Here is a 25,408-nt window from a genome sequence, read left to right as displayed (position 1 = left end):
CCAAGCACGACAGGGCATCGATTCCTAAGTGCCACTTAGACACAAATAAACAATAATCAATATTGCTGTGACTGAGAAGGAAAACAGCATGATAGTGCAAGAAAAAAAAAAGGAAAAAAGCCACCTAGTTTATTTGAAACTGGAAAAAAAGAATTGGAAATTAGTTCCTTAGCTAACATTAAAGGAGGACTTTACCAGGAAGAACAGAAGAGATTTCAGAAAATGTAACGATCCTACAGGCTCAGAAGATTCAGCATACAGAGGAAGAAAAACTTGTCTCATATAAAGCATCTCTGAGCTAGCAGTACACTGAGACTAAGACCACTACCAAAGAAGAAGAAATTCAGAATGACAGTAACAGACAACACAGGGTAATGGACAGCAGTAGAAATGCAAAAGTTATTTGAAGAGGACAGGTGTCACCAAACTTGATGCAGCTAAAAGGAGGGGAGCTGTGCAAAAGAGGGGTCAACCAGGTGCTTGCACTGTCAGTTCAAGATTTGGATAGTATAATTTACTATATTGTTTAGCATTGTTTTGCAAACTACAGGAGAGCTTTGTTGGAAGGACAGAGAAAAAGACGATTACAAAAATAAACATAGGGCACAGTGAAAACACTCCATGGAAGTATATTTAGTTGGACAAAAAGGTAAAGCTGGGTGTAAGCAACAAAGCAGATGAAGTATAAGAGACAACAAGACTTTGGGCTGGGAATGACAGAAAAGATTAAGAGGACAAAAATGGAAGGAAAAAACAGTGAGCCATTCTAAGCATAAGCTAAAAAAGATTTCTGCTAAGGATGTTGGAAAGGGAAGCGGACAAAAATATTAAGTGAGAAGTTAGGAATAAAAATGTAGAGCTGAGAGTTACCATCATCTGGGCTAGTATCGCTCCCCAAAATCTAAGAACTAAGTAGTCCTGCAGCACTTTCCCGGAAGAGAAAATGACAACAACACACAAACAAGTGACTAGAAGAATGTCTTCATAGCAAAAAGGAGAGTGAGCAAAGTAGTCAGGGAAGAACAACATATCAAGTAACACAGTGACAGGCAGGGCCAATAAGCATGTGTAGGTGAAGACGTGCTCTTGAGGAACTAGCCAAAAAGGCTGTTAAATCTTGTGAAGTGAATTTCAATGAAGTGTAAAGAATAGGAAAGAGTGAAAATAATTCTTAATCATGGGAATAGGCAAGAGAGAAAGGTCTTAAACTACCACTTGACAGGTTTAAAGATGATGGGTAAGAAGGATGATGTGCCAGAAGCCTGAATCAAGACAGCTCACTGATGATGGAGAGAAAGCCACACCTGTTTTGTACAAAGGCACTAAAGGAGGAAGAGAAAATTAAGGAGCCAAACTCACAAAAGCAGAGGACATTATATAAACATCTTCTATGTCTTAAGTTCTGTCTGAAGTCCTACACCAAGACTGGCTCTCCCTCACTAATATTCAATGCAATAATACAAGTAAAGTAAATTCATAGAACACGGACCTGCTGCTCTCACAAAACACAAATCTACCACACCAACTACTGAAGCAACAAACGTTGAGGTCTGAATGCACACTTTTTCCTCTAGTGGAACAACAGAGATATTCAGTTTAACACTGCTAGGAGTGAGAGTTACTGATACAGACCCCCATTTGTAGTCTGATTTCTAATGCATGTGAAGGCATTCAAATATTTTGTAACATTCTCCTTTTGCACATGCTCATTTATCAGCAGATTGTTGAGATTTACTATCAGCCCAGATCTAAGTCAGACCTGTACTGCAAGAAAAATATCTTATTTCTTAATTTCCATTATTAACATGAAATCTATTTCTTAATTCAAAAGGTAATACAAAGTCTCTTCAAAAATAATTAAGCAAAAGCAACATGGCTCAAAACTCATACAGCTAGAAATAATTACTCTTTTATCCATCAGCAAAAGTCTCCCTTCCATTTAACTTTCAGTGGTATTAGAAGAGTACTTGGCTGTAGTAGAAACCGATGGAGCTGGACAATCAAGTAAAGACAAGACATTATGCTGAGAAACAGGAAATCATGCTCTCTGCAAGACTGAGGACAGTTTTAATCCTGGAGCCAATATTTACTTAAATACTGACCTTGAATAACTCAACCTTTCCATCTTACAGTCCCCATCTACCCCACTGAAGTGTTGTGCAGATTTGTTAATATTTGTACAATACTCTGAACATGTCAAACACAAAGGTTTATAGCTATTATGGAACAACCCTCTTAATCCTTTCTGAAACAAATACAGTAATACAGTATTACCATTAAATTAAAAAGAACCCTGAAAACAAGTAGGATGTTAAAATGCTATCCTTTAAATCTTTCCTCTGTACCTACACACGAAATTCAACTATGGCAATTATTTTTCAAAAGTCTGAACATGATAAATATTTTACAAAAACCTATTTATAATAGAAGCTATTTTTTTCTTTAAAAGTTCAAAAGTTCATTTAAAGAGATTATCAATTTCAATGACAGCTACAATTTGACAATCTGGTTGCCCTGACCAGTTAGTCTGTATCATATTGTAAAGTTATATTAGGACCAAACCCTGATTATAATTTCACGATCACAAAGGCCACAGCCACAGAGATATTGCCTACCAGCTATTCAGCAGATAAAGCAGCAGCCTACAGGGAACACTCCAGGAAGCCTCCGCAACTATCTCTGCCCAAGGAATAAGCTTGCTTTGGAAATAGTGGGTAGATTTATGCATTTTTTAGTTTACGTACAAAAATTACAATGTGGTTCAGCCTCTACTATTTTAAAAGTTTCTTAAAAAAAGCAAATAATTGACTGACTGGCACTTAGGCAATCCACTGGGAAAAAAAATGTTTTACTGTTCAATTATGAAAACAAAAACATTAACTTACATTTTTTCCCCCTTTTCACTCCCCTGCAAATTTTAGCATATTTTAATTAGTGAGTGTTAGTTACCATAGCTACCATAACCATACTATCTTTGAAGTCAAATTTATTAAAATCCTGAAATTCATACTTTTACTGTATCACAGTTAGGCTTATACAACATTTACAAGCACAACTGGTGTTATGTGGTGCAACATATGTACTAAGACCTAGAGAAATAACAACAGTGTAGGTCACCTGTATATCTTTATGTCCTAAAAATAAATGAGTGACTTGTGACTATTAAGGTGAAGCAAAAAGCAAGTGTGACTGAGGAACAAGCAGGTCAGTTAAGAAGGGTTTAAGACCAAAAAAAAGATATTTATTTCCAGAATAAGCACAGTGATACAAGAAAAGAGAAGACTAAATGTAAGGGTAAAATCTTCTTACACAGATAAACCCCAGCTTTTTAAATTCCTTTTTACTGTCACTTTATCCTGCTGATGACATATAACCATCACCACTATAGTATCACAAGGTTTACTCCAAGCCACTACTTATCATCTACAATTTTAAAAGTTCCAAAATTTTTTGTTGCTGCCATTTAAGCTTTGCACAAATGTGCCATGTTAAGTCTTCAACGCTGAACAAACAAAAATGACACAAAAAAACCCCAAAATTGTGCCTTTGTGTAAGCCCTTCATATCTGATATCTTCCTACAGTAGAATTTAGAAGGAAAAAACACCCCAACACTCTTCATCTTAAGAGTTAAAAATAAACCAGAAATGGTTCAAACAAAAAATGAGTGTGAAATTTAGCTTTAAATATTCTTTATGAATACTGTATTCAGGACTATATTTAACAGTGTGATGTAGTTACTCTGTTACGCAAAATGATTTGGTGAACCTCTGCATACAGCCAGATCTTTCACCTGGTGAAAAGGTTAACAGCAGTAGCATGCCAGGTAAGTACGTAACGAAGTAAGCCATGCACCTCAAATGCCACAGTATAAAGTTAAAAAAAAAGAAAGAAATTTTTTAAAATTCATATTTTGAACAAGGTTACTTCAGCACTGCCTAGCCTGCTGGGCTTACTTTCACTGACCACAGAGGCAAGACCCGATGCACAGGTACAGCAGATAGACAGTACAGTCAGGAAGCGCTGGGCTTGCTGCTCAAAGGCAGTGATACACAAGCTCATCCACAGAAACTCAAGAGCTATCCCAGGAAAAAAGATCAAACAAATTAAGAAGAGCCTGTGAGGAACCACTATCACTACTGGAAGGTTTCCTACAGCCTCCTCCTGGCACTTCTTTACTCTGGGCAACACTTGAGATCACCCAAGAAGCAGTTGCAGGCGTTTTGCTTTTTTTCCTGGTGCCATTTCTCCCCAGGTCCCTGTCACATACCGTATGAGTTGCATATCATGACGGGGACAGACCTAGAGCTTTCTAGGAACAAAGAGTTAGCAAACGCTATCCCTACCACAATAGTTCATTCAGTCTACAGACTGCCCTGGGAAAGGAAACGCGACACACGGAGTATGTATGAACATGGGATGGAGCATGGGTACACAGCACCCACAGCTACAACCTGCTCTACGTACTCCAACTGCCCAAGCTGTAATGATGTAATCTAAGATCCCATCTTGTAAATTTTGACCTCTTCCAGCATTTGACAAAGGGTCTTTCCTCCATCAGCTATATCCATAGGGAAGAAGCCTGGTTCAACTTCTTAACAACCTAGCTCAAAACTCAGTCCAAGAAACATTTTAATTTAAAATTGTTCTGGGAACAGAGATTTTGCATCTTTCTGAAATACACGGCAGATTACCTCACCATGAGCTGTACAAGCTTTTGAAGATTTTAAAAACTGCCTAACCTATTTTAATAAGACATGGAGCATAGCATTTTATAAAGGGGCAAGAAAGAATATGGATGCACACAGGTATTAACACATCTGCTGTGGCAGCTAGAGGAATCACTGTGAGAATCCAATGAAGATATATTTGTTACCATCGTGTGGGTGGGAAATGTTGAGGGCAGCAGCTAGAGAGAACAATTATTTACTGTAGTCAGGAAAGAATGACTCCAATCACAAGATAATCACTATTAAGTTGTTAACAAACATAGCCTGAAGTAGTGAACTTTAAAAAGTCCCTGAACCTCAGTTCATTCTGCCTAACACTCATCACTTTAGCAAAGCAAGAAAGGGCTCCATTAGGGTCATCTAAGGACCATGCTAGCTCCTGTAAGGTGCATACGCTTATAGACAAAATTCTGCTAGTGACTATATTGGACAAGTGTGAAAAATTTGCAAGTGGCACACATATTTCAAGAAGAGGGACTAGAAAAACAGCTTTTCAGCATTTTGAGAGGAGGACAGCAAAGAACAAAAAGAAAGGGTGTGAATGATCAGAAAGGCAGACTCAAACTCTTCCTGAAAAGCTGTCTACTATTTTTCTATGCTCAATAACATAGACCAGTTAACATGCCACCTCAAAAAAAACCTGCTATACAGTGAAACTCTAGACTGCTGAGCTATATTTTCAATTCAAGAGGTAAACAAAATTATTCCTTTATTACTACATAACATCAGTTGCCTGTTAACCAAATGCTGAACTTGTCATGGCACGAAACATTTTTTTAAATATGGCTCAAAGATCTACAACTGTCTTAGGGGGTTAACCTTTCTGGTTTGAGCCATGTCTTTGGCTAGCTTCTTCAAAAGTTGAAGGTTCCCAGCTGAACACGTAATACCACTATCAGCAGTTTCCAACCATACACACACAGACACAAGAAAAGCGTACAGCTGCTCAGAGTTCATCTATCACTCTGCTGTAATACTACTAGATATTATCTCTTACTTAAGTATTCAAAAGAAGACAGTATTTACCTCTTCAACATACCAAGTCTATCACAATTACTTGATGCTGTGAGCATGTCTACCACACTTCCTTTTTTTTTTTTCAAATCTGTGACACCTTTCCAGCAGTGCTCTCTCCTCTGCAGCAACAGTAAGTGTACAGGCTTCCAACCATCCAACCTCACCACAAAGAATCAAAGAATTGAAACTAGAAAGAAAAACCAAGTGGATCTGTTTCTCAGACTATGATTAACTCCCACTGCCTGGACAGTTTGATCATGAAAAAAATATATAAATAGGTACAACTTTGCTTACTTGAGCAGCCTTGTTAAATCACTGTAAGAAAATTGGGTGCCAGTCAAACTGTTAAAGAATACTGTGCAGGCAGGCTCAAAAAAAAAAAAAAAGACAGACATTTCCCCCCCCATTCTTTTTTATTGTTCGTTTAATTTAATATCTGTACCATGATTTTGATCCTGAAGCCTGTTCCTAATGAGGAATCCTTGGACCAAAGCAGTAAACTCTAAAGTCACTGATGGGACATATTTACGCAGGTAAGGATTCCTTCAAAAAATTCAAAATCAACTTTGTATATTTTACATATAAAAGGAACTTTATACACCTTATTTACCTCACTACTAAGGTAGACTGGAATCCTTTAGAATGAAAAGTTCTATACTAGTATGCGAAACATTACTGCAGACTTGTAAAGTTATTTTTTAAGCTAAATAAGCAGTTTGCATAACATCAGACTTGTAATGTTTGCCATAAAACATTCTCATAATCTGTAAAAATAGAGTTGGTCACTATAAACCAAAAATTGTGCTCAGATGTCTTCATGTAAGATCAACTTTTCTCCCCAAGGTTTTTAACCATTATAAAAGCAAACACTAATATGAAAACTGTGGGGAGAAAGTGACAACTTTAAAAGTAACCCTTTGTATACAACATATGTTGAATTCAATTAAGGTATTTTTACATGGTGCAGGGTGGAAAGAAGCACAGAAGTAAGGACTCATTTGGTGTTCAGGTGAAAAGTCTTCCAACCATGTAAATTACAGATCTAGTCAACTATATTGAGATGTGACAGATGTAATAAAGATATCTATATGTTTCTTTGTGTTCCTGGCTCAGCAGGAGAATTTTCTGTAGAAATTAAAATCTCTGGGGAGCAATTAGTGCAAATCACTAATACAGGTAACAAGTCTTGTTCTCTGGAGGAAACAGCATATATTGGTTTGTTCTGGTTCAAGAGAGATGAAAGAATGGAAACTGTAGAGAAGAACACTTCTCTTGGGTACATACAGACTCTGCCTGGAACAAGGGAACTGAGAAAGTAGGTGCACTTTCTGATGGAAAACTGAGGCAATCTGGTATAGGCTCAACATATGAGCAAAATGCCTATTACTAAGTATTTCTCTGAAACACTTCGGTTATGTTGGGATGAACATGAGGAACAGAAAGGGCGCTGCTGCTGCAGTTCCCCAGTGAGAAAGAGGAAGGTGAAGTCCAACTTGGGATGCCTTTGGGAAGAGTCCAAGACACTGCTGTCTTCCACGGATGTGACAGGTAACTTCAATAAATACATCATATACCAATTCTCTTCTGCTACAGATGGGACAGACAAAACACACACTGGCACAGGACAACAAAAACTTAGTGGGAGAATCCACTCCTCTAGTAGGCTATCTTACTGGTTCTCCTGAACTCCTGGAGTTGCAAATATTCAGAAATTGGAAAAGCTTTATAGAGCAATGACATACATGTTTGCCTGTTTCTTGTTCTTTCCCGGCATCTGTTTATGGCTACTATGAGAAACAGGATAATGGTAAAAGTCACTGTCCGAGTCAGGAACCAAATGGACCCCCACCAGGCTGAACTAGTTTAGGAACTGCTATTTTCAAAAATAAAAATAAAATTTAAAAAGAATAGTTTTATACAACTTCAACACCAAGTTACTCCGTTTAGAGATCAGAACTTGGCACTGCCTTCTCAAAACGATGCTAGACAACAGAGTTTTTTAAGCCCATTCCATATTTGGGGAAACAGTCATACCCAGTGTTTCTCCCCCAGGGGAAAAGTCAGGATCAGAACCCAATCTCCTCTTTGTCACCCAGACTGACATTTCAAATAGTCCTTGTTGTCTTTCAACAGCCTACTGGGCAAGTCCACTCTAGCCAGTAATTTGCTACAAACAACATCAAACTTCCTTTCTATGTCAACCCTGACTATGGCAGTGTGTTTTCTGTGGCTGCGAGGAAACTACAGAAAGTCTTCAAGGCAACATACTGCCAAAGAGTCTTGATCTGGGGACACGCATAGCAGGAGTACTATCTCACAAGGGCTGAATTCATTTAAATGGCCAAAATATAGGTTTATTTCTTAATATACACTTTAATTGGCCCTCTTAGCTAGAGAGACATTCCTAAGTTAATCATGAAACAAACCAAATGTAGCAACACCAAGCTTAACAGGCATAGTATCTAAAGGTCTGGTTCTACTATTGCCTTCCAATTTGTGAGGTCACTTAAACTAACAAAGTGGATATAAAACAGTACCTCTCTAATTTGGCAACATGCTGCCAAACTGCAAAGGTATATAAATGACTCCATGCACTATAAATATACTGTGTATGAAAGCCTTAACTTTTTTTTTTTTTAAGTTTCTGATTTCACCCCCGCCGCTGTGTAACGCCGGGTACTTCCACGGGCTCACGGTTATTTCGGAAACCGTTCCGGAGGAGCACCGCGCCTCAGAGTTCACACGGGAGCGCGGCGCTGCCCGGCTGGGCACCCCCCCAGCGAGCCCTACCTGGGCCTGGGGCTGCCCAGGCCCCGCGGTGCTGCGAGAGAGGATGGGGAGGGTGGGAGGTGCCCCCCCCCCCATCTTATCTCCGTCCTCCCCCCCCCCCCCCCGCCATGTGCCGCCCGGGCTCTGAGCATGTGTCGGCGCGATGCCGCCCCCTCCCCTCCCCCTCCTTCCCTCCCTCCCCCACCTCAGCGGGGAGGGGGCGGCATTTGGGGCTTCCCCTGGCCCAGCCTCCCCCCCCTCCTTCCCCCGCGGCCCGGCCCGGCCCGCCCTCACCTGCCAGCGCCAGGATCTGGGCCTTGTGGAGCAGCAGGCGGTCGCCCCACTCCCCGGGGCTCTCGTCGTCGTCCTCCGCCTCCTCGGGGTTGCGGTACACCGTGTAGACCTTCTGGTTGTCGAAGTCGAGCTGGGACGTGGGGCTGAAGTCCTGCACGCAGGAGACGGGCAGCGCGTAGCAGACGTTGTCCTCCAGGAACCGCACAAAGGCGTACATGGTGCGGCGGCGGGCGGGGCGGCCGCGCCGGTCCCGCGCTCCCCGCTCTGTTATTGTTCCTCAAAATCCGCCTCTGCGCTCGGCTGAGCTCGCCTGGCCGCGCCGCCAGCCGGGCAGCCGCCAGCTCCGGGCAGGCACGAGCAATCCAACGCGGAGCGACGCGAGCCGGGCTGCCGCGCGGCGAGGGGCGGGTGGGGGCCGGGGCCGGCGGGCCGCGGGAGGAGCAGCCCCCGCCCGGCTCCCCCCCGCCTCGGCCCGCCCGGGGCCCATGCGGAAACACCCCTTCCGGCGGCCCCGGGCGTGTCCCGACCCCTTGGCGGGGCGCGGGCTCGCCTCAGCTCGCCGCCCGGCAGGCCCGGGCCTGCCCCGGCTCCCCGGCCGCGGCCTCACACCCCCGCTGCGGAGGGCGGTGGGGCGGGCAGGTGCCTCCGGCTGAGAGGCTTTCGAGGGTACGGCCGGGCGGGGTGTCAGCTCGTAACTCGCCGGGCAGCCAGGTCGGAGGGACGGCTCCTGCCCCCCGGCCTCGGTCGTGGCATCGCTGGGCCTGGCGGGCTGACAGGATCCTGGCGAGGTGCCCTGCGGCCTCCATCGCCCAACTCGTCCACAGTGAAGGCACCGGGAAACTCTTTTTGCAAGTTAAAAACTCCTTACACCTGTTCCAGAGAAGGGTCCTCTCCCAGGGCTAGGGAGGTGGCGCATGGGGACGTCTGCCCCTAGGCCAGGCAGCGCCAGCAAGTGCAGAGAGACGAGGTCAGAGGGGCTACGGCAGCATGAGGAGACCAGATCCTTCATAGTCAAACACCCCACACTCACCTGCCACATATCAACACAATCAACATCCATTTTCACCTGAAGGTTGTAATGAAGATTGTAATTTTCACCTGAAGGGTAAAATGCACAACCACCAGCACTCAGCGTTAGTGTCCCCTGGTGATGGCTGGGAGAGCACAAACCTTCCCTGTCCTCCCCCAAAACCAGCACCGAGGGTTGGGAACTTCCGTGCAGGTGTGTAAGAACAAGGGTTAGAGGCAGTGCCCTTTTTAGGACAAACTGCCAAGCTTTTGGAGACACATACATACTGAGGATGGCTGTTTTGAGCTTCCTGTATGAAAAAATGTGGCAATGTTGCTTACGGTTCACAGCAAACGCTTACTCATGTTTCTAGTGCTGAGGTCTGCTTTACTCAGTCAGTCTTGGGAAGAGAACAATAACATGGAGAATTAATTAAAGGCAAAAAAAAAAAAAAATAGAATGAGTAACAAACAGCAAGAAAGGGGCATCACTGGTTTTGTTTGCAAAAAACAAAATGAAACCAAATTATATTCTCTTTTCTGGTTTGCATATCCCTAAGCGTTTGCAGTAGTATCTGTACCCATTACATTGAGTTTAACCACAGTGAACTTGTATTTTATAGTTATCTTTTATAGACTTCTTAGTACGTGGGCACAGACCACAAGCTGGAAAGCCTGAAGGAAAGTTTTGATTGAGCACTGGCACAAGTTGCCCAGAGAGCTTGTGGAGTTTCCATCCTTGGAGATAACTCAAAAGCCATCTGGACATGGTCCTGGGCAACCTGCTCCTGGTGGCTCTGCTTGAGCAGGGGACTGGACAAGATGACCTCCCGAGGTCTCTTCCAACCCCAGCCATTCTCTGAATGTATCAGAAACCTACAGTTATGCCCAGCAGAAGCCTGTCTGTCTCTTAAGCAACACATGAAAACATAAGGAATGCATACAGGTATAGTTAAACCGATGTAAATGTTTCAGTAACAAGCTGTAAACTTCCCATACAATAATGGCAGCTTTATTATTTTAGCAATTACAGAGTTTTGCAAATACTTTCATTTAAGATTGGGGATTTAAATGGCAATACTTTATTGTTAACATAAAGTATTGCCAGACTGGTATGTAATTACAGGCAAATATAAGTCTGCTACAAAGTATGGATGACAAATGTATTCTAGTAGCTAGGCTGCAAGGGAAATGAAATTCCAGCAAAGATTGTGTTGCTGATCAAACAATAACAGCTGCTGTAGAACTCCTAGCTCCTCTACCTTGTGTTACAATGGAGGTAGAGGGAGCTGCAGAAAGACGACAGGACAGACTGATAGCTGGAATTACTCTGTGGACGCTTAAAATTACGTGAAGGACAACTGTATCCCACTAATTTCAGTGGCTAGGGAGGGATTTGGTACACTGACTCTTACTGGGACTATATTTCCTCCACAGCTGAATTCTATTAGTAACATCTAAGACTGCTGTTGAGAAAAAGGAAGACAGAAAAAATGGAGGAACTGGAAATAACGGGGAAAATGAAGAGAAGCTAAGGACTCAAAAATTGGGTTGACTTGGAAGGTCAAAGATCTCTTCAGGTACCAAGGAGGCCTGGGTAATTTGCCCCAGTGAAAGAAAACGGACAGACTTCATGCAAAGGCAACTAGTGTAATAGTGGGGTTTTTTGTTTGGATTGTTTTTTGGGAAAAAGGAACACTCTGGTATTTGCAAGATTTTACATTTGAAGGTTCAATTACAGCAAAGGCTGTAAAGATCTTTGTATCGGCAGCAGAAAAAGGTCTCAGATCCATTAGAAAGGCTGTTTCACAGTTCTCCACTGAAGGACTTTTGGGGAACAGATTAAGGGTCAGGATGATAAATACGTGTTTACACTTGGTCCCTAGCACACACGTTGAGCCAGAAGGCATTATAATGCTAAAGAATTAGTAATGATCCCATACATTTCTCTTCTGCCTACAAGGAACAGTGTTAATTTCTGCCTTTAAAATCTATAAATAATCTGGCACTGGTTAGCTGTGAAGCTGAGGAAAAGATCCATTTAAGCACAGACTGAAACACAAGTATTGTCACTCCTTTCTTTTGGACCTTTCTCATTTCTACTAATGGTTAGCCAGCTGTTTTTAACACTGAGGCTAGCTTGAGGTTTAAAGATGTAGAACTGTTTTTTGAAGGTGTAGATTTTAAAACTCATTGTTAAGGGAATTACTGGATCCTCACCAGATTTAAATCCTCTAGCAAGTCCAGTCTTTTAGAAACAAGACAACCCTGCTGAGAAGTAGATTGTCATACTTTCAGAAAATAAATGAAGCCTCAGCTTAAAAAGTAAAAGTGTCACACCGAGAGTCAGGAAACCACAAAGCACAGTCCCAGCCCTTGTGGGACTCCTGAGTGGCTGTTTCCTGGAACACTACCTATATTTTGCTGCTGCTATTTTTCTTGAAAAGTAAAAAAAAGTGTTAAAACAGAAGCTGATGCCTGCTGTTTTGATGTACACTCTGTGTTTACACTTAAAGATACAAAATGAAAAGCTAATAGTACCAATAATAGTTACGCAGGTGCTAAATCTCTTTCACAGCTAAACATTAAAATTAGGCTCATCAGTCATATTACTTCCATGTTTAATACCAAACCCTCAAGGGACACCATATTGATTTTAAATCTACTGATGAAGAAATACCCATTTTCTTTTACCATTCAAGTGGAGGTGCTTCACTACTACCTGACTACTCAGCAATAACAGCACACTGGACTACTTCTAGGAATCCCTACACATTCAATATGCAGTTTAGAGAACTGTTGTTTTCTTGTGAATTTATTTATCCTCCAAGTAGTGCATTTCTTACACAATTGTTTTCAAGCTCAAATATACCCTGAAGGAAAGTCATAGTCACAATTTTTTTAGGTAGCACTGTATTTTAACAATGGCATTTAAAGTCATAAAGCTTAAAGAATAACTCAAATAACAATGCGCAAGAACTGAAGACTGTTCAAAGGTTTATGTATGGACACGCATACAATCTACTCACAATCTGGTTAATTTTTACCAAGAATATGATCAATAGGGTGGTCCCAAGATACCTCTGTTCCATAGTGTCTAATTTTTTATCTTACAGTAAAGTGTAAGTTAGTCATTTCCAGGTGAAAATTATTCTTCCTCTGAACAAAGTCAAAATACAGCTTCTAGGTGTTTTGAGATAGAGAGAGTGGTTGGAAGGGGGGAATCTACTAGCTAGACAAACAGAGCAGGGCAGGCATTTCACAGGGTTGTTCCCCTTTAGACTTTTAAATAATTTTTAACTGTCAAGACACTGCTGCTGCACTCTGCTGTCAGCGTCACAATGATTACATATAAAAATCAAACAAACAAAAAAGAGGTCCAGTTCCTGTATGATCCTAGAAGATGGATGAGAAAATATTTGTGTCCACATAAAATTTCCAAAGCATTCCAATACCAAGAGAATAGTATGGGAACCTAGATTACAAAGATAAATTCTTAAGATTTAATCTTTTGAAATCTATGGCCTTAAACCATCCTCAGAAGAGGAAAGGCATCACTGCAAAGCTATTTAGTCCCAATTCCTGAGAGTGACCTAACCTTTCTTTGGGCTGAAGATAATACTCAATCATCTTTTACATTAAACTCTCACGTCCTAACAGAATATTCTTTCAAAGAAATTAAACCTAAGGAACACTTTATGGGTCCATTCGCATAGGAGACACTTATTTCCCAGCTGGTATATTCTGTAGCATGAAAACATAATGATTAAGCCAAAGTGACCACTGGAGAAGGCACTTTCCTCACTGTTAATGACTGGCTGGAGAAACCAAGGGCCGAAGAAAAAGCCAGACAGTCATTAACTGCTGAAAATTCCTGACCTAAAGGTCACTATTACTATTATAAAAGTGGAAAATGAAAAAGTAATTATTTTCTTTGGGTTTTTATATGTATTGAAAAGATAAAATTCCAGTGTCTGTTGCTGTGGATACTGGTCTGCAAGATACTTATCTTTCCCATTCTGGCAGGCTATGCAATGGATAGATCTGGGACTGGCAACCCTTCAAGAATGTGTGCCAGACTGTATTTTCCTTTTCCAAATTACAGGTTAAACGTGCCCACAGAAAGTCAACAGGAATCAGGAGACGCTGCCAGTCAGTGCTATCTTGCCTCGGTGTGAGCAGTAATTCTCCCCACTCTCACCCAGTCTTTTGCTCAGCAGGAGCCAGAGGCTGGATTGTCTGGGAGCTGCAAATGACTCTCAAATCGTCATGACTTTCTGCTCCCACCCTGCTGTACACCATTCAAAATCTTGCTAAATACCATCTTCTCTACTCAGGCAGTATGCTGTTTTCCATGCTATAAACTTCTTGCCTGAGAGGAAAGTAGGAAAGACATTTTCTTTGTGCTGACTCGTATATGGACTCACCTTTAAAACATGTCCTTTTGGTACCACTGCCACTGTCTTTAAGAACTTCAAGAAGACAATATTGCTGTTGCAGCCCAGATGATCTTTACTGCTACTACCATCCACTGATGGCTTCAGCATATGTATTTTCACTCTATCTGGAAACTTTATTTGAGATTTTCCCTTTCCTTTTTTTAAACCAGACTTTTTCCTGGTTTTTGACAGACATTTTACTAATATGACTTTAAAAGTAGCTTCGTATACATAGATTTTACACCACTGCAAGAATTTGATTCCTTCTGTACCTTAGATGACAAAATGACTTTAATTTGGCAAGGACTAAGTCTTTCTGTAACCTTTGGGCTTCAGTGTAAAATACTATTTCTAGACACTGCCCGTGATTATGTTATGCTTTAGACAGAGCTTCTGAGTAAGACGGTATTAATGACCCTTTTTCATAATATTTCCATTTCGATTTTCTGTTCTCACATCTGTACAGCACTGATCTCTCTTGAACCAGCAATTATACTGACAGAGAAAAGATCCTGCAGCCCTTTTCTATATAGACATATTCTGCTTGAGAAGTTCACACAAGTAATATGGGATATGCACAGAAGAAAAGGAGGTCAACTACTACTGACTGCATTTTTTCCAGAATGGTACCTCCACATACTCACACTTCCACTTTCGTTCAGAAGCCTGATTTTAGTGAGAGACTGAACAGGAATCTAGAGATGGTTCTTGCTGTTTTGGAAGGTTCTTGACAATCAGCAGCAGCAGAAATGGGATTGTATAAGTAAGGACAGAGTCAAAACTGCTTAAAGAGAAATGCTTTCACACCCCAGTGCTTTTTAATTCATACTCTTGTCATACTCCTTCTAATCCCTTTCAGGACTGGCTATATTTCAGTATAAAGTGAGTTTTTAGAAAATATTCCCAGGAATTAGTGCTCACATCTCACCAATTCAGAAGAAAAGATAGACTTTTCTACTTCTAATGAAAGTCACAATCAGAGATGGACCAGCAGCTATTCTGAGAACATCAACTAACATGAGCACGTAAAATCCTGTTGTGGAAGGTGAATGGGAGGTAACAGAGCAGGAATAACCCTTGGAATATTTCAGAAAAGTGCCTTCCTCAGCTTTTTCTTGTTAATAATCATATTTAAATTAAAAGAACATAATTCTTTAGAGTTGGCAACCTGAATGCTGAAACTACTGGAAACAGAAATTGCAAGTGCTTACTGATATAAAAACCTTCTCTATACTCTGAGAACCTCTCCACTCCTACTAAAACCAGACATCTTTATAATTTATGAGTTACAAATGAAGTTGCATCTGGTCTGTGCTTGTAGGTGAATTTTAAAAAAGCCAACCACACACAACAAGCAACTGTTAACTGGAGGGAGTTGTTGTCACCCAACTCACCAAAATTCATACCATGGGATAGCTGATAGACCCCACCAGGAATTCTTCTAGTTCTTCAAGGAAGAGTTAACTCCTCTTATCTCACACAGTATAGAAAACTGGCATTCCTCCTTGCCCCACTTATGAGGAAGGTGTTCCCTCAAAATAGAAAATGGCATAGGAAACTGATAACCCAAGAAGTGTTTGAAACCTCAAGGGGCTTCATGCTTTTCTAGTATTTTCCACAAACGCCTGAGCAACATCTATTGTGCAATAATATTTGACATTCAGGGGAATCAGGATCTTTTTCAAAGTGTGATCAGAAAGGAGGGCCTTTCATAGGCTGTCACAGTATTCCTCATAACAAAGGAAGCTTTGTTTCATAAAGAAATATCTTGTACTAGAATACCCTAGGGAAACTACAGTTTTGGTTTTTTTAAACAAAGACGGGAATTTTTGAGTTCGAGGTTCCCTTTAAGTACTCTTCTAACATGAATACATTTAAGGATGCTCTATCAAGTTCATGCATGAAATGTCATCCAGCCGTTAGTATATTTCTATGCAAATACAGCTGTGAAAGCTAATAACCGAAATCTGCATTTTTTTCACATTTCCAGTGTACTATACAACTTCTCATTCTTTCCTGTTTTTTAACTCACATTAGCCTCTTGTATCAATAAAACAAAGCTCAGGTTATATTGCCTCCTGCTTAAATTCTCTACAAACATCAAAGCTGGACATTTGAATAAGCAATTTAATGTATACATTTTTATTCAGCTCAATATACTGATATTCTCCTGGTAGGAATAAGAATTCTGCAAGATGACTGCAGAGAAACACACCATTCAGAATATGAATTGGAACATTCTTGCAATGCTTTTCAGTGAGGATGGTGTGATATTAAGATTAGATCCTGCATATAATCAAATTTTGATGCTTGTACACACAGTCTGGTATTTCTTCTCCTTTATAAGGTTTGTATGCAAAAACACAGCAATCCAATATTTTGAACATACACCGTCTGCAGATACTACACAGTCCAAACTGATGAAAAAATAATGTCAATGAAAATAAGAAACTGTCTGGGGCACTGCAGCATACAGACTTTGTTGAATTCATCGTAACTAGTTTTACTATTCTGAGGACAGAAAATATTGCAAAAACAGTCTTTCCAGAACAGTGAGAGTAAACAGGGCTTGTGTCCATCCCTAAATTTAATCTTGGTGTATAGATTGACTCTTTGGGAGCTGTAGATATTTGCATAATCTTTCAAATTCTCTGATATGATACACACAGACTTTCTTCCAAATGGCCTATATTTTCTAAGTTCGCTCCCTTTTTATTTACCAGTACGTATAAGAGGTAATAAAGTAGAAAAGATAAGATCGGTGCGGAGACAACTGGGATTATATTACAAGCAAAAGGTGGCACTACTGAGAATACATCACACTATTTAGCGAACACATATATAAAAGATAACTACAGTTTTTATCCAAAAACACAAGAGCACAGAGCAAAGGAAGGCTGAATTTTGTTTAAGGTCTAAAACAGAAGCAGCAAAGGGCAGTAGCTCAAGATACTGCTCTAAATAGGTAACTGGTTGGGAAGTAAGCTAATAATGGTTTAGATAAATTTTTACCTATGAAAAGTGATGAATTGACATTTCTTAACAAGTAAGGACAGTTCAGTAGAGACCATTATCTGCCTTGCCTCTGACCTGGAGGGACTATACAATGAAAGGCATAGTCAGTCTCCAAGGGCAAGGCAGTCTTTAATCCCATAGTGTGATTACTAACAAGGACACCAATTATAATTTAACAAAAAGGGGAGAGAGCAATTTCATTATACTGAGGCTTCTATATATACCTTTGTGATCAGCTACTGCCCACAGAGACTTTTCACTGATTTTACACACCATGCATGACACAAATATTTCGATTTTCTGTGGTCTCTCCAAAACTCATTGAAATCACTCCTGACAAGTATCACAGTATTATTTTTAAAAAATCTGTTAATCAAAAACAAGGACAGTAACCATTCTTGCTCACACCTCATGTTGTGAAATGGACTCAAAGAGAGGTTGGATCTAGAAAGGACTCCAGTGGACCTCAGATACCTGCATGCAGATTTACAATCCAAGAAATCCCACAGAGTTATTGCTTACCCTGCAGGGCTGTCTCAGAACAAGATCTCAAATACCATCTGTGCTCAGTGTGGAAGCTGCCAAAATCCCATCCGTAGAAACCGTGGAGCACAGAGCATTGTAACTCCAATCCTCTGGAGCAAAGACTGAAAGAGGATACCTCCATCTTCTTACTTTAACAGCCTGAAATTCTCACCTGAAGGTAGGCATATGTAAACCTCCTTTCAGACAGGCCGAGAGAGATTTCCTTCAAAATCATCCAGAAAGACCAGGAGGACACCACAGAGATATCTCCCATCTTTTATCAATAACCTCCTCGCTGGGGCCCTTGCCTGGCAAATGAGATGCCTGGCTTTGGTTCCCCCATCTGGCTGAAGGGCTTCAGACCCCCACTCTGTGTCTCCAGTTGTTAAAATTCTTTCCTTCATCTAGACACACATAATTTCCTCAAGTCAAACCCCCCCAGGAAGGGAATACATGTGTTTCTCAGGCTCAATATATTATGCTCCCTTGACTTCTTACTGATCACTTGTAAAGGTACAAGGACAGCAGGTGACCAAGCTATTGCAGGGTAACATATTTCTTCCACTGAGAGCAAACTACTTTGAATTAACTCATGTTTACCAATTGTAAGAGCACATGCCTGGGCAGTTACTGTAAATCAGCTGATTTGCGGGAAACTTGTTATTCCTCACTAATTTATTTAGGGGTCTGTATTCCAGAGAAAAAAGTGTTGCCTGAAGTGGAAAGTAAGAAATGTAATTAATAATTAGACTTACTCTTAAACACCTCAGCTCCAAGGTTATGTTTCCTCTGACAACATATTCTCAGTGAGCATACTTGCTGCTCTGACAGTGTGTTACATGTTTTGGCTTGCTTGGGGTTTTGTTTTTTTACACCTTAAAATTTTAAGATAATTAGAAGTGAAAAAAAATGTTTACATATTGAAAGCCTCATTTTCTTTGGTTTGGTTTTTTTAATTGCGGTCCTCGCTGAAATAGCAAGATCAATATAAACTCCATGCTTAGGAAGGCTAAGAAGAATATTAGAATTTCCTCTTGTCTTAAAAATTCCTCTAAAATGGCAGCTATGTCTTTGGGATGCTATTTAAGGAACATCAGTGGAAGACTGTCAGTAATCGGTATTGCCGAGTGGTTTATTTACTTGGATAGTAACATGGGTTTTGGTGTGGAACTTTCATTTTTTAAGTTTAGAAGTTTTGGTCCTAGTGATATAATTTACCGAGTTATCTCTAGGCAATTAAAATATATTCTATAGTTTAACCTTTGGATGATGTATAAATACATGTAGACACTCCTACAAGGCAATTTGTCTGCCAATCTGGAAAATGCTAACGTTATAGTCAATAAGTCAACAGTCTGCAATGTTACATTATAAAATCAGAAAGAAATCTAGTTCACATTCAACCTGGATATAAAGATCATAAGAATTTCCAATGTTCTGTGTGGGACAGTAAATTTCAAAGAGGACTGTATTCTGCCCCAATAATCACGATCTGCACAGCATGTTCAGGTATTGTTGGAGAGATTAAAAACACAAAAACAGAGCAGAACAGCTCAGCATCAGATAATCACAAGCAATTCTATGTCAGCAACAGACAGCTGGAGACATATGCCAGCAATATTGCAAAAGTGGTAAAATGGAGATTTTGTGACAGCAAGGACGTGGGATTCATACATTAAGCTAAAACTCAACCAAAAATATTGAAATTGTTGTTCACAAGTAACAGCTCTCTGTGATAGTGTTCAGAAAGTCTACCATTTGGCATAAAAATATTTAAAGCAAAAATTAAGCAGAAGTATTTTTTTCTCTCTTTAATATTTTGCATGCTGAACATCTGTATGCTTTCAGTGTTATTATCTTGGACAAAGAGATCAGAGTAATTTTTCCAGAGCAGCTGAAAGAGCTGTCCAGTTATGTGCCAAACTCTTGGTTCATGAAAATTTTGTGTGAAAAAGCAGTTTGATGGATTTTTATCTTCAAAATACAGTTTAAAAGAAAATGAACAATACTGTTTCGTTTTACATTGACATAGCTTGAGTCATTCTGTTATTCCCTTCCCCTTGAGTTTCAAGTGTCCATCAACTATTGTACTTCTCTGATACTCATTGCCTTCTATCCTTGCTCTTCTCTTTCACTTTTTAAATTTAAGCATCTACTGCTCAAAAGTAAGTAAGTAAGGCTGAAAAAGTCCTTATGTATTTGTTGTTGTGAATCAGAAGAGAGAACAGGGAAAAATACTTAGACTTGTGAAGCAAAAAATAATCTTTCCACTGCTTTCTCTCAGAGCCTCCCTTATAGTCACCCTCAAAACCTTTCCCTCCTTTTTTTATAGTTGACCATGTAAAATCAGAATAAAAAAATTCAAGGATTTGAACCTGAAAAAAAACAAGTTTCCTACTTTCAGAAACAAACATTTCTCAGAAAACCTTTTGTATGTTGGATTTCCTATAAAAATGGAAAATAGCTTGAAAATATTCACAAGGCTTCAGATGAGTTCACATCCCCTACATATGAACAACAGTTTCAAAGTGATATTTTAGAGAGGTGGTTAGGCCTGAACATTTTCTGATTTTATTGCTGAGGCTCTGCCTTTGTATCTCAAGCATTTTGTCCTGGGATCTTTCCATGATAAGATTCTTGAAGCTGTGACTCTCAGGGAGGGTAATGGAGACAAGTGACTTGTGAAGAAACTAAGGCCCCAGCCCCCAAGGTCTTTGTATTTTAGGACTAGGAGCTTGACGCAGATTGAAGAACAATGTAATGCTTGAGGCGCTGATGAAAGATTTTGAAAAACCAATGCAATAAGAGGCGTCAGCAGGGAACGGCAGATTGATTGCAACAACAAATGCCAAAAAGTTCTGAAAAGAACAAAAATGTAGTGCTGAGTAAAAGAAATAAAGAAAAGAGGGAAAGGATATTAAGAGCTTGCAGGCCTCTGGCAACTTGCCTGCCTATCAGTGTGTATCTGTGGCAATTAATCAAGCAATTTTCACTTTTTTTTTTTTTTTTTTACACAGTTTTTTACATTGATGTGTAAACTTTGATGATGCCATTCAGTGTAGGTCAGTAGGTGGGGTTGACAGGATCCACCTAAACTTCAACATACTAAAACTTAAGCAGCTTGTTGAAGCTCATCTTTTGGGTCAATGGAGGGCCAGCACCTCCAGAGAAGAGATCACCCATCAATTTAGGGATAGGGAGAACCATTCTCTCCTGAACTGGTTATTGGTTCCTCAATATGTAGCATAGACCAGTCACCTAGTACTGGCGTGCCTGAAGCAGAAAAGGGTGAACTTTAACCTACACATTCTCCTTCTTCCCAGAATTAATACCTCTATTAATATGGTAGCTTTTTTAAACAGGCAAGCACACAAACTCTAGTTTTGGAATGTAGTGAACCACCCCGAACCACAAAGCTATCTCAACAGAGGCGCAAAGCCAGCATACCTAGCCCTGAGAGGCTCTCAGTGATACAGAGTTGATATTCTAACAGCACAGGGCCAAGCAGTGCTCGTCTGCTGTCACAGAGGGATATGGCTGAGCCAATCCTACATCTGATGATGAAAGTCTGTTTTAACCTGTGTTTGGGGTTGCTACCTTACAAAATCATTACAGTGGCCTCCATGCTTTATTCATCTCCAGCTGGAAGCCTCAGATTGGCATTACTGGAGAAACACTAAAGCCACCCTGTAGCCTCACTTTACCCAGGCCGGAATGCTGACTGCTGCAAAAAAGATGAATCGGGAGTAAAACAGAGCATTGAATACATTAATCAAAATGATCACTGTTACAAGATCTGCTAAGAACAAAGAAAACAAATGCAAGGAAAGTTAACACTAGAAACCATTTGCAAGGCTCCATGAGTCAGCTAATGAAATAACTGTCAATTGTAGACACGAACCTTTTGTGCTTTCACACAATTTAAATACAAAGTAATTTGCATTCAGGAATCCAAGTCTCCCTGAAAAAAGATTAACAATAGGATTCACTTTCTTTCCACAACCTTTTTTCTCCCTCCCTTCCCCCCAGGGGTGGCTCTGATAAGGTCACCTTATTAATGCAGATCTGTGTTTTTCAGAAAGCAGCCAGGAGTTTAACTGTTTCACTGTGAAATGATCTATGAGATGAGAACAGTCCATTTTTTATCCTTGATTGATCGTTTCAGCATGTATAACAGCAAATCCTAAGGGACACCACTCAAATCCCTGCTTCAGAATGACCTAGAGACTCAATGCTAAAAAGTGTTGCGCTTCACTACACAATCCTGCATCATTTTTTCTTAACTTAGCATTTTCCACAGAACATCATTACAGTTGTCTGTAGAAAAAAAATCTTATAAATAAGCAAAAAGTTTTAACAGCTGAGAGTTGGGTGCCACTACAGCCAGCAGAGGAACTGAGATATCAAGCGGTTAATACCTTCTCTCCAGACACAAAGGCAGGAGCAGGTCTGTGATCTCAATTCAGGTGTCACAGCTTCTCATTTCCTTTGCTGGCCACCAGACACCTGTTTCCCTGCTCTTAATAGTCTCTGATGGAAACTGCCTAGTGCCAAAATCAGAGGCTCTGGCTCCTATATGCTGAGTTGAAAATAAAGCTATTCTCACGCTCTTTTTTTTTTTTTTTTAGTTATTTACTGTGTATAAACTTTATCTCAACTCCATTGTTGGGTTATTCTTCTCTATTCTATGCATTTTCAGCCAACTAATCTTCATTTTGCTTTTTTTTTGGTGACTTTTTGCTGACGTGTACAGAGTCCTTAAATAAATCATTACGAATATAAATAGCAATGGCTGGATTACAAAGGGTTCTGGAACACTTGCGATAGTAAATTAGCAAGCAGGCAAACCTACAGCTGCCAGCAGCTGATGTAATATTTTATAGTATTGTTTTCTAGATTGCGTAAGGGAGAATTATTGTCCTTTGAGCTTCGTTGTCTGTTTCTTTCAAACTGTCAAACAGTTCAACAATTTGATGCTCACACAAAGTTCATAGAGCAACACTTGGTGGAATTTACAGGCAAAGGTTCTCTATGCTTATAAATCCAAAATATCATAAACACACACTGGGGGAGATAAAAGTCTGAGGCACAAGCAGCAGGTAGAATTTGGGAAAGAAACCATGGGGACACCTCTGTATTGTCAAGGGTATTTCTAAACAGATAGACATTATAGTCACAGAAAGAGCTACCACATCAAGAAGCATTTGACACAACTTTCCCCCTTTTTTCTTCCTATCCTTTCTTCATAAATACGAAACTCAAACAGCCTGTTGTATCATGATAGCACAATCTATAAAGTCCTGTAATCAACTGATGGAGCAACATTAATTACAGAGACTTTGTATGGGCCACATGCATCTTTACATCCCATTATAAAATGCTGACACATTCCCTATCTAAAAGGGATTACAATCATAGAGGATGATCCTGCAAATGCCTACTATTGAATGTTGCATTTGCTGTCATGAGTAAGCCCACTGAAGCTACCAGCAACTCACATGGCTGGGACAGTAAGTTCTGATTCTCGTATATGACTAACAAAGATATTCAGGCCACAACAGTTTCTATCCGACTATGCTTTTGCAGGCTGAGATTTAGAGAGTTGATGCTTTCAGACTTGAGAAACAGCCCAGGACAGCAGGCTGGCTGAGAGATGATGCAGGTAAGAAGTGCAAGAACAGGTAGTGGTTCCCCTCAGAAATAAAGAAGGAAAACAGAATTTGGAAAGCTGTATCAGGAAGGCATCCGGTAGTTACATGATGATGATGGAAGTTGAGATGGGAGCATATGAAGTAGAAGGGATACAGGAGATAATAGCAGAGATGTACCAAAGACAAGATTTGAATTACATGAGACTTAACGGGGACAGAAGACTCAGTGCTAATATAGAAAATACGGGGAAGCAATAAAAGGATTCAAAGAGCAAGAGGTTTAGTTGTGAGCAGCAGGAGAAGTGATTCTTAGCCACCCCATTGCACTGTTGATCCCAAGCCAGGATACAGAAGATAATGTCCATGAAAGAGTCTCATAAAACTCCTTGATTACAGAAAAGACAGTCTGCTAGGCTAGTTTCCGATCTGTGTGTCTATTTTGGCAAGTGAGTACGCAGTGTAAGTCATGCAATGAAGCAATCTTACAAATACTGTATTTAAGTAGCTTATGTAGTCAGCACCCCGAGATGAAATGCCCTTGAATTGAATGGAATACGTTGTTCCTTGGTACAACTTGTAACTGCCTTTCACTTGTCTCAATTTTAGAGACTGATTTTAGTCTTTGGGAGTGATGAGTGGCACATGTTGTAGGTATTTTGCCTAAGGTGTGCTATTTCATTAATTGAATGTTACTTAACAAAATTTCATAGTTTCAGAAGGCACGCTGTAATAAATTATTTCCGGGTTATCACTGATGGATACATAAAATCCACTGAAAGCATCAACTGTCATTCAGCAATAGCATGGCCTGAATATTTATTACCTTTTATTTACATTATATCTATTCTATTTCATGGACCAGTAAGAATTCTAAGATACATTAAAAAATAATTTCCAATTATAAACATCCACAATGTTAAAATCAATCTCTTTCCATCCCCACCCAAAACAAAGCAATTTTCTCTCCACCTATGCCCTTGTATTAGTAAAGACTTGAGTTTAGGGAGATTTCTTGCTACAGTCTCTGAGTGTTATCAGACTCATATTCTTGCACACACAATAAAAATCTCCCTAAAATTCACCAATATCATGCAATGATCCGGGGGCAGAGTAAAGCAAGAAAGCAAGATTATAGTAACAATGATTAGCTTTAGTGTAGAGCATTGTAAGGTCAAATTTCTGGTTGCTAGTCTGGGTGACTATTTTTACAGCACAGTGTAACTGAGAAAGGGGCTGCTGACTATTCTAAGGTCTGTGTTAAGGCTCTTGGTATGCCCAGTGTAAACGAGAGCCTTCGCAACAGCACGACACCACATTCAGCTGCTTTTACCCTAGTTTTCCAGAATAAATTACTACCTGTTGAGCATTAAAGATATACTTTCAATCACATGCTATGCAAATATTAGCTACCTTATTCTGAAAATCTTATATTTCCCAAAGTGATTTTTTTTTTTTTTTTAAAGTCCATTAAGACATTACTGACAGGTACGGGGTTTTGGGGTCACAGAGTCTATGCACAGCAATTTTTAAATGAAACACCAAACAGAAGTATGGCTACCAAAGATGTAAAAACAAAGAAGAGAGAAAAATATTTTTCAATTACTGCAAAATGCATCCTGAAGTTACAAAGTTGTCACTAATAAGAGAAGAAATGTAGATTTGTGTTCAAAAATTTCTAAAGAATAAACTAAATGAAAAAGGAAGGAATTAAATGAGATCTTAAGTGGATTCAAGATAGTTGCAACTATGCAAGCTAAAGGTTTTTTACCGTTCATTTCTTTGCAGCAACACTAACTTGCATAAACATGGGGACGATGGGTACAAACCCAGGAATGGCAATAAGTCAAAATGCAAGTAGGCAACAAATGTGGAGAGCTCACAGCAAGTTTATATTGTGAAATATAAAGCACTACTCCAGAGAGGTGGAATGGTTGCACTTCTTGCAACAAAATACATAGTTTG

General features: G+C 40.0%; 1 protein-coding gene across 4 annotated transcripts in view; it reads right to left on the bottom strand.

The window, feature by feature from the left end:
• The window catches only part of LOC141926403 (BEN domain-containing protein 5), a 971,122-nt gene that overhangs the window by 383,259 nt on the left and 562,455 nt on the right, over positions 1–25,408 (bottom strand). Inside the window, exon 1 of one of the 4 annotated variants that reach the window (XM_074832079.1) lies at positions 8,809–9,238. The exons of 1 other annotated variant lie outside the window; for it this stretch is intronic. In XM_074832079.1, coding sequence (XP_074688180.1) covers positions 8,809–9,025 — 217 coding nt within the window. In that variant the 5' untranslated portion in view covers positions 9,026–9,238. Of the gene's footprint in view, positions 1–8,808; positions 9,239–25,408 lie in introns of those variants that run through there. 2 more of the 4 variants (XM_074832078.1, XM_074832080.1) reach the window with 2 other exon arrangements.

Source organism: Strix aluco, chromosome 8, assembly GCF_031877795.1.
Source record: "Strix aluco isolate bStrAlu1 chromosome 8, bStrAlu1.hap1, whole genome shotgun sequence".
Classification (NCBI taxonomy): domain Eukaryota; kingdom Metazoa; phylum Chordata; class Aves; order Strigiformes; family Strigidae; genus Strix; species Strix aluco.
The sequence above is the reverse complement of the archived record's forward strand: the minus strand, read 5'-3'. Positions and strand labels throughout refer to the sequence as shown.